At 43.0% G+C, this 8,726-nt stretch overlaps 1 protein-coding gene across 9 annotated transcripts in view; it reads right to left on the bottom strand.

Annotated features, from left to right (window-relative positions):
* Positions 1-665: 665 nt before the first annotated feature.
* The window catches only part of spag9a (sperm associated antigen 9a), a 35,954-nt gene continuing 27,893 nt past the window's right edge, over positions 666-8,726 (bottom strand). For 6 of the 9 annotated variants that reach the window (XM_037792396.1, XM_037792401.1, XM_037792399.1 and 3 more), the window contains 13 exons: positions 8,337-8,447; positions 8,039-8,225; positions 7,736-7,951; positions 7,334-7,544; positions 6,343-6,459; positions 6,032-6,112; positions 5,830-5,897; positions 5,582-5,730; positions 5,327-5,498; positions 5,009-5,122; positions 3,575-3,751; positions 1,984-2,121; positions 666-1,209 (listed from right to left, as the gene is read on the bottom strand). In XM_037792396.1, coding sequence (XP_037648324.1) covers positions 1,091-1,209; positions 1,984-2,121; positions 3,575-3,751; positions 5,009-5,122; positions 5,327-5,498; positions 5,582-5,730; positions 5,830-5,897; positions 6,032-6,112; positions 6,343-6,459; positions 7,334-7,544; positions 7,736-7,951; positions 8,039-8,225; positions 8,337-8,447 — 1,860 coding nt within the window. In that variant the 3' untranslated portion in view covers positions 666-1,090. The remainder of the gene's footprint in view (positions 1,210-1,983; positions 2,122-3,574; positions 3,752-5,008; positions 5,123-5,326; positions 5,499-5,581; positions 5,731-5,829; positions 5,898-6,031; positions 6,113-6,342; positions 6,460-7,333; positions 7,545-7,735; positions 7,952-8,038; positions 8,226-8,336; positions 8,448-8,726) is intronic. The other 3 variants (XM_037792398.1, XM_037792403.1, XM_037792405.1) reach the window with 1 other exon arrangement.

Genomic DNA, 8,726 nt, shown 5'->3' with positions numbered 1-8,726 from the left:
ACACTATGGGTGTTCTTCCAAACTTCAAGCGACTAACATCTACCATTTTAAAGTGCCAATGAGCTGAAGCAAACAGGAAGCACCGAGCTAATGGCACAGGCAGATTTTCCTCAGACGATGGTTTAGCTTTAAAACGTCCGAGCAGGCTCACACACACACACACACACACACACACACACACACACACACACACACACACACACACACACACACATACTTGGACGAGGAGACAGGATTTCCCCATGCAGGCTAACGCTAACCTACAGTACAGTAAGCTGGTTCTTCTATTCCGTAGCCGAGACATTATTCATGTCGCAAAAACATAAACCTGTGGCAAACAGGGCTCGGTGTCATTCAATCATATTTGTGTTTTATACAACTTTTGCTGAATAAAAGCACATTTAATTTACCACTGGTACGTGCAAGCTGCTTTTCTAAAAACCAGACCATATAGGAGAGTGATTTGCCTCAGATTACACGCTCAAAGAATTGAACCTTTTTGAAATTTGGACTAGTAGGGAACATATTTTGAGACCCAGCCCGAATGGGTAAGATACTGCTCAGTGAATGCATACACACACCTGACGCTCACACATGTACAGCCATGTGGTTTACAAATGTAAAAGTCTTATGCGTGTTTAATATAAAATATACTTCAGTTCAACTTTCTGCTCCCTTTTTTTAATGACTTACTTCTCCAAGTGCTTTTCCCTTTTTATCTTTCACGTCCACCAACAACTTCCACACATTACCTGATCAAACTGTGCCCACAACTTTAGTTGCGTTGCCCTTTTTCCCAGCGTGCAACCAGCTTTTCCAACATGCAACCCAGCGGAAAGGGGAACACTTGGACCCTGGACGTATTCTTTAAGTTAACATAATCCTTACCTAATTCAAAATTCATAAAGAATAAACTGTACAAAACATGGACTAAAAATAACTGTTGTTTTTTTACAAAGTAGTCAACTATTCAGGCATTAAGAACAATCAGTAATATCAAATTAAAAACTTCGAGGACATGCGGGGGGTTTGGTGGGCGGCCCACGAGTTGGACACGACAGTCTGTGATTTTTTTTCTTTTCTTTTGTTTTCAATCATGAGAGGTCGTGACCTGCCAGACGACGAGGTGGCTCCGCTCGGCCTTGGTAGGCGGTGACTGCTGGCTGGCTGTTGGCTCTGATAAACCGTCCAACTCACCGCCTTCATCACCTGAGGAGGAGGACGATGAGTCAAAACAAACAGCGTACCAGGTGTGCAGACCGTGGAGACATCGGGCACCAGTTTAACCAACTTCTCTATACGATATTCAGAGCATTAATATAACAGCAAACAACTACCTGCTGATGTGAAGATATAGAGGAGTAATGTCTACCTGAGCAGAGAATGAAGTCAATCTCCCTCTGTATGGGAGCTTCTCTGAGTTTTGTTTACGTAGCCAGACCGGCTGTGCATGCTTTTAGTGTTCGTGCATGTGAAGCTAGCTCACGGCCGCCGCTCTGCACTGCTCTCATACTGCGCTTACAGCTGATAACGCCGCTGATAATGACGACATTGTCGCAGAAGCGTAGCGCTCTTAGCACCGTTAGCGCTCTTAGCGTCGTCGGCTCAGCATGTTGAGAGACGTTTGGAGGCAATAGACCTTTTTATTGTGTTGCTAGGGCAACAACTTTGGTCCAAGTTTACTTCCTGTCAGCTACTGCATTAACAAACATTGCAACAGGAAATACAAAGGCGCCCATTTAGAATGTTTATGTTGTCAAGTTTGAATAGGTTTAAAGATATGCTCTGAATTTCAAATTCAGCACCTTTAAGTCAGACAGTATAGTAAACAGCTCACTTTTCATATGCATTCACATGCAACCTTTAATATTTTGCATTTCACTACGGGGAAAAATCAACGCTACTTGTTGGCTCTACCTAAGGTAAAACACTTTGCAATACATCTGTGTTTTGTTAATGGTGCCAGTGGTGTGACATACTCACCCATTCTGAAGTCGATGTAGCCTTCACCTCCACTCATGACCAGGTGGGTTTTGGGCTCAGAGTTTGCTGAGTCAGAGGATTCAGATGGAGGGTCATCAGAGCCTGAATCTGCGCTGCCTGGAGGAGGCATCGCCTGACCTGGAGCAAAAAGTCAAACGGCCGAGTCTCAACATTTTTTTTTTTTACAAGTAATGAGGGGAAGCTGTAATCTGGAAGCAGCTCCCATTTTTACTTCATAATGGACTTCAGAATGACTTAAATGTCAAAGCTTTCATTACAACTACAGCTACAACTAATTCAAAATTCTGCAGCACGAGTGCTGACTAAAACCAAAAGGAGAGCACAAATTATGCCTATTTTAGAGTCTTTACACTGGTTACCTGTTAGTTTTCATATTGATTTTAAAATGATTTTATTAATTTATAAGGCACTACACGGCCTTGCACCAGACTACCTTGCAGAAATACTTTTGGTTTATGAACCAGGAAGGCCCACCAGATCCTCCGGTTCTTCTCTTTTAGTTGTTCCACAAAGCAGAAACAAAAACATTTAGTGATGCTGCTTTCAGACGCTGGAACAACCTTCCAGAGGACCTGAGAGGAACTGAAGATATTGATCTTTTTTAAACGTAAACTAAAAACCCATTTATTTAATCTGGCTTTTATGTAGTGTTTTATAATTTTATGTTTTTTATTGTTACACTTATTTTATTTATCATCATCATTATAGTGTTTTTTTTACTCCATTTTATTTAATCAACATTTTATTGCTGATCATTATTATCTCTTTTATTCTATTTTATTAAAATTGTATTATTTTAATACAATCTGCTTATTTTGTGTAGTTTCATACTTTTTATGTATTTATTTTTATTTCCTGGTATTTTATTTATCTTTTATTATCTTAAATACCCATCTCTTATTGCTTTCTTATTCAGTGAACTTTTATCTTAGTTGTTTTGGTGTGCATTAGTCTCTAAATCCATTTTTAACACTATATTTTTGTCAATCTTCTCAATTGCATTTGACTTGTTTGAAAGGTGCTCTATAAATAAAGTTTGATTGATTGATTTATTTTCGATCAAAACAAAATCACAAAATTGTGCATAATAATGCATAAATGCTGGGCTGCAACTAACAATTGTCTTCATTATCAAAAATTAGCAGATTATTTTCTTGAATGATTGTTTAGTCTATGAAATGTCAAAAAGTAGTAAAAAAAACACCCGTCCAAGGTCTTCAAATGTCTTGTTTTGTCCGACCAACAGTACAAAACTCAAATATATTGTATTTACAACAATATAAAACGCAGGAAATGGTCACATTTGAAACGTTGCAATCAACACATTTTTGGCTTTGTTTTTGCTTGAAAAATTACGAAACAATTAATTATTAAAATAATTTCTGATAATTTTTTTTTTTTTTTTTAAATGTATTATTGCAGCTCTACATAAATGCCACAAATATAAATGGTGGCACTGCCTATTGGTTTGTGATAGCTTATACATTTGACCCATACACGTGGTTAATGGTTATTAATGTGGCAGCATTTGTCACCGTTTCTGCCACTTGATTCTAAAGCTGTGGCTTACCTGGCACGGTGACAAAAAACTTGACGGCATCTCGATGTCCGTGGAAACACAGCTGGGCGTGGGCCATGGAGCAGTATGGCACAAAGCTGCCCTGCACGGAGCCGTCTGAACCGTCATCACCGTAAACCCGTACAGCGCTGCCGGGCCGATTTGGCACTATTCCCGTTGTCTTGTTGGCTGCAGAATCAGAAAGAGATTAATATAAAAGCTATTGATGTCACAATATGCATTTTATCTGGGTTCTGCACCAGAAGGCCGGCGGCGGGCGAAGGGAGCTCTGCGAAAGACAAAAAGGTGAGACGATCACATCTCAGTCTCCGACAAAAGGTTGAGAGAAAGAACTGTATCAAAGATCATCAGTGTTAATGGCTGACTGAGCCACTAGACAAAGCAGGTTATGAGCAGAGGCGGCCTTCAGTCTTTCAGACAGACAGCAGAGAGGTCTGTGAGTTCATGTCTGTTTGCTCTCATTGTTTCTGAAAGCATAAACAAAGTGAGACACACGTGCAAAAAGAGAGATCGATGCTTCGGACCACCGATTAGGAGAGAAGCTAGAAGTTAAACAAAAAGAGGACCTACAGTAGCTCTGCAACACTTTCTCACATATTCACACTCACATGTCAGGAGCAAGGTCAAGATGGAAAACAAGAAACAAGTGATGCACAGAATGGAAAAAAAAGGAAGAATATGGAGACGTGCGAGCTACACAGTGACACAGTGAGACCTGTATCCATGGCAACCCGGTTGTCTTTTATTCAACAAGTAGCGTCTGGTTGGAAACAATTGCTGCATTGTCTGAAGGTGCTTTGAGAGAAATCTAGGACGTAAATACACAGCGAGATGCAGAGAGGATGTCTAGCAGCCAGGATTTAAAGAGGTTTGGTTTGAACATCATGCCAAAGTGAGCATTTATTTTAAAGGAATAGTTCCTCATTTGGGGAAATATGCATATTTGCTTTCTTGCTAAGAGTGTATATAGTATATATTGAGTTTATATAATCCGTACACATACTAAAGCATAACAAAACAACAAGTTGTGGTTTTACAGGGGGGGAGGTTATGTGCCGGACTACTTCTTTGTTGGGTGCAGTGACTTCCTGGAGTCTCTGCTGGTTCAGGAAGCTTCATATCTATCATAAAGATATAAAGACTGGTCCTAATCTTCTCATCTAACTCTGTGAGAAAGTGTATTTTTTTTCTAAAATGTGACTTATTTCTTTAAACCACACACAATTCATTCATGAAAATGATGAGTTTTGTTTCAAAACATCCAGCAAAACATCATTTGGAAGAGCAAAGTCCAGTCAGAAATGTGCTTTTCAGTAAAAACACGTTCCTATATGAACACTTATGCTGTTACACAGCCTCATGAAAACAAAAGGGAATGTCAGGAGACTGTTGTACTGTATGTGGGGGGGGAGGGGTGTACGATACCTTCAGACAGCGGGATGGAGATGATGACGCCGTTTCCTGTCCCCACCCAGAGTCGGCTGCAGGACACCACCAGAGCCGTGATTCTCACAAAGGAGAAGCCCAGTTTACCGGTACCTGCAACACACACAACACACACTTGTTTGATGTTTTCAATCCATGTGCAAAAGATCAGGAGGAGTTCAGGATCTACCTGAAACATAAAGACTCTGCATTCAAAATAACCCAAAACAACAAAACAATGGTCTCTCGTCAGATGACCGTCAGAAGAGATTTCTGAGAGAAATGACTAGTCGGTAGTTCAGAGAAGAGGACGGTTACCCAGCATCTTGCTGACGTAGGGCTCGATGTCCACGTCCTGGAGGTGCTGGTAGGTGTGGGCGTGAAACAAGCGTAGAGTTGAATCCAGTCGGATGGACACCCAGATACCGTCTCCGACCCAGGCCAGCTGCCGCACCTGACTCTCCTTGCGAGGGTGAGCGTCGAACGACTTCTGCTCAGACACGACAGATTGAGATGATGCGACTTTAGAATATTGTATGGTTATGCAATAACTAAATATAGTGACAGCTGTACCTCTATCCTCATGGCCTTTGGCTGGATGACGTAGATCTTGTTCCTGTAGCCGCACCACACCTTGTCATGGACGACTGTCATACAGCGGATAGAGTGGTGAGGCCGGCCCAGGTCCAACAGGTGGTAGTTGGTTAAATCCCACTGACCGTCTGCTCGGGACAAAACAAACAGACTTGAGAAACGATGATCTTTGTGGCATAAGACGGCCATTAGAGGTTTTGCAAAAAAGCGCTAACACACAGACTCACCGATGCTTCTGTGGAAAATTGCTAAAGTCCCATCAGCCAACGCTACCAGCACTCTCCCTTTAACGTGCCTGGAACAAGAGATGAACAGTCTCTTTACACATTTTTTCCTGTAGGTATAAATCTATATTTGGTGTGTGTGTGTGTGTGTGTGTGTGTGTGTGTGTGTGTCCGTGAACAACGACACAACCGACTTTGTACTCACACTATGCTGAGGATGGAGTCTTTCAGCTTGATGGCGTGGAGACACTTCCTCCATCGAGCCACAGACGAGTGCACATACAGACTAGAGAGGCAGAAACAGAGAGAAGAAGGAAGGCTGGTCAGAGTGCAGCACTGGCTCATGATGAGTGGATCAATTAGCTCATAATGAAAGTTGTGTGATAAAATAAACCGACAAAAACAATCATTATTGGATTGGTTTGATCTTTACATAATAAAAATAGGACAGTAAATGCTCATGCCAGCTCTTATAGTTTGCTGCTGCTGCCCTCTAGTGGCTGTCGTCCTGCTCACCATCCATTCTGAGCTCCGAGCCACATGGTGGGGTGAGCGCTGCTCATCCTCAGGACCTCCCCGTCGGATGGGTCCGAGTCTTCTGGGAAGAGAGCCTCGCCATCGTGTCCGCAACCCCTGGATCACAGGAGGTAGAAGATTTACAGGTTTTTCCAAATGCACCCTTCGTACAAAACACTTGTGATAAGTGCATTAAAAATCATTTATATATCAATGGTTTTCTTATTTTGTAAGGCCTTCCAGGGAAAGAAACACTACACATACTTGTTTAGTTTGTATAACAGTTGACTATCCACGGTTTCTATGGTTCAAAATAGAGACAATGTGATGCTACGGACTTCAAAAGGCCAGTTGATCATCAACTACTGTCTCTAATGTTGCTTTCTGAAGGTGTATTTGTACTGTGGAAGGAGTTTTAGCCTCTTTTAATAAATGCTGGACTTAAGCACTTCTTAAAAAAATAGTCATTGCGATTTACATCTTGAAAACCTTTTCAGAAAATAAAGAACATTATCGCTACATATATTAGCGTTTACTAAAACCACCTTACAATTTTAGAAGTGATAATCTAGAGCAGAGGACTTCAAGGGAGGCTCCAAACAGTTTAAAGGGAGGCTCAGTGAATGGAAGTAATAAAATATGACATTAGTTATCAAAGGAAGATCATGTAGAAAAGCCTAAATGTGTGATTTGGTTGAAGAAGTAGCTCAGAGATACAGCAGTTTTGGGGAATTTTAATATTTGTTCCACTTTCCCAGAGTCAGAAACTAATAAATGCCTTTAACACAGACTTTTTTTATGTTTTAGGTGTAGTCTGAAGTTATGTCAAACAGCATTATTAGGCTATCTTGGCTCAATTGTTGATCCCACAGGTATCCAGGAATTGAGCAAAACTAAGCCAGTAAACTAAGCGGGGCTGGAGGGGCACCTTCCTCCAAGCTTTGTTAGTCTCAGACTCTGAAAAGCTCTGATCTAGAGCACCACTGCTCACCTCTGTGCGTCAGCAGAAGGGGAGTCTGTGGGTCCGACCCCCAGCGGGTCGGTGAACACGTGCTCCGTGTACATTCCTGGCTGGTTTTGATCCGCTTCCTGGTCCTCCTCTCCTTCTTCGCCCACGCCGGCGTTAGCCTCCGTTGCTTCCGTCGCCTCTTCCGCCGTAGGGACGCCGTCTTCTGCTGGACTGGTCTCTCTGGACAGCTCAACTGTGGGCATCGAGGACCGCAGAGTTAATGAGAGGGTGAATGAACGATACAGGAAGGTTTGGGTGGATAACCGGTATGATAAAGATACAGCCTAGTGGTTGTTGTAGTTAGATGTAGCTAGTAGCCCCCGCTGTGTTTGATGCTAGCAGTAAAACAAATAAACCATTTTATTCAGCAGAGAACTACTGCACCTGAGCTCGAGATGCCGCTGTGCTCAGCCGGCTGGTCGGTGATGCCTGCGCCGGCTGTCTGGGGGACGGCGGTGGTCCCCTCTGCTGCCATGGCACCATCGCTGCCCGCTGAGCCCACGCTGGCCACGCTGCCGGCCAGAGACACCCCGTCACCTTGGCTAGCCTCCGGGTCTTGGGGTACCTCCTCACCTGCCAAATAATCAGTCTCCAACACACCTGTAAAAACAAAACCTGTCAAAACTCAGTGCTGATAGAGTAGAAAAGAACTTATGCAGTCATGGAGGACAAAAGCAAAGAACCGACCTGGAACGCTGGCTATGCAGACGACGTGGGTGTTGCAGGCGTAGAAGCTGTCGAGCAGGTCCGAGGGCTGAGTGGCGTCCAGCACCATGACCTTGGTGGAGGAGTGGGTGCTGGTGCACACCCACACCCTGCTGGACGTCTCGTCCTGAACGACCAGCTCCTTCTCCGGCTCCCCTTTCTCCTGATCCTTACGGACAAACACTAAATCAACAAACAGCCTCCACAGAATTTAAACCAAAGTTTGAAACCAAACGTTCTGGATTTACAGATTGAGATACCTCCTCCTTGGATCACTTACCTTACTCTCTTGCTCCAACTGGTCCAGGCTACTCTGAGAACCCTTCGTCTGCTTCGTGACCTCCGGTAGTGTCCTCCCCCCAGACAGGTTGACCCCTGCAGCGCACCACAGCTGAGGAACACAGAGAAACTTTAAAGAAATGTACAACAAGGCACTCGGCATGCTGCTTTTGTCTAGTTCAGGGGTCAGTGACCTTTACTATGAAAAGAGACATTTTAGGCAACAAAAAAAAAATCTGTCTAGACCCGCAAAACATTTGATCATTGTGATGAAGGTAACACAGTTTATAGTCTAAGTATATAGTATATGAGTCTAATGCAGTGAGGGCCAAAGAGACAATGTACTACGGAGTATTAGGGCCACACTGAGGGAAAAATAATCTGATGTTTT

Source organism: Sebastes umbrosus, chromosome 14 (genome assembly GCF_015220745.1).
Source record: "Sebastes umbrosus isolate fSebUmb1 chromosome 14, fSebUmb1.pri, whole genome shotgun sequence".
NCBI classification, from domain to species: domain Eukaryota; kingdom Metazoa; phylum Chordata; class Actinopteri; order Perciformes; family Sebastidae; genus Sebastes; species Sebastes umbrosus.
The sequence above is the reverse complement of the archived record's forward strand: the minus strand, read 5'-3'. Positions and strand labels throughout refer to the sequence as shown.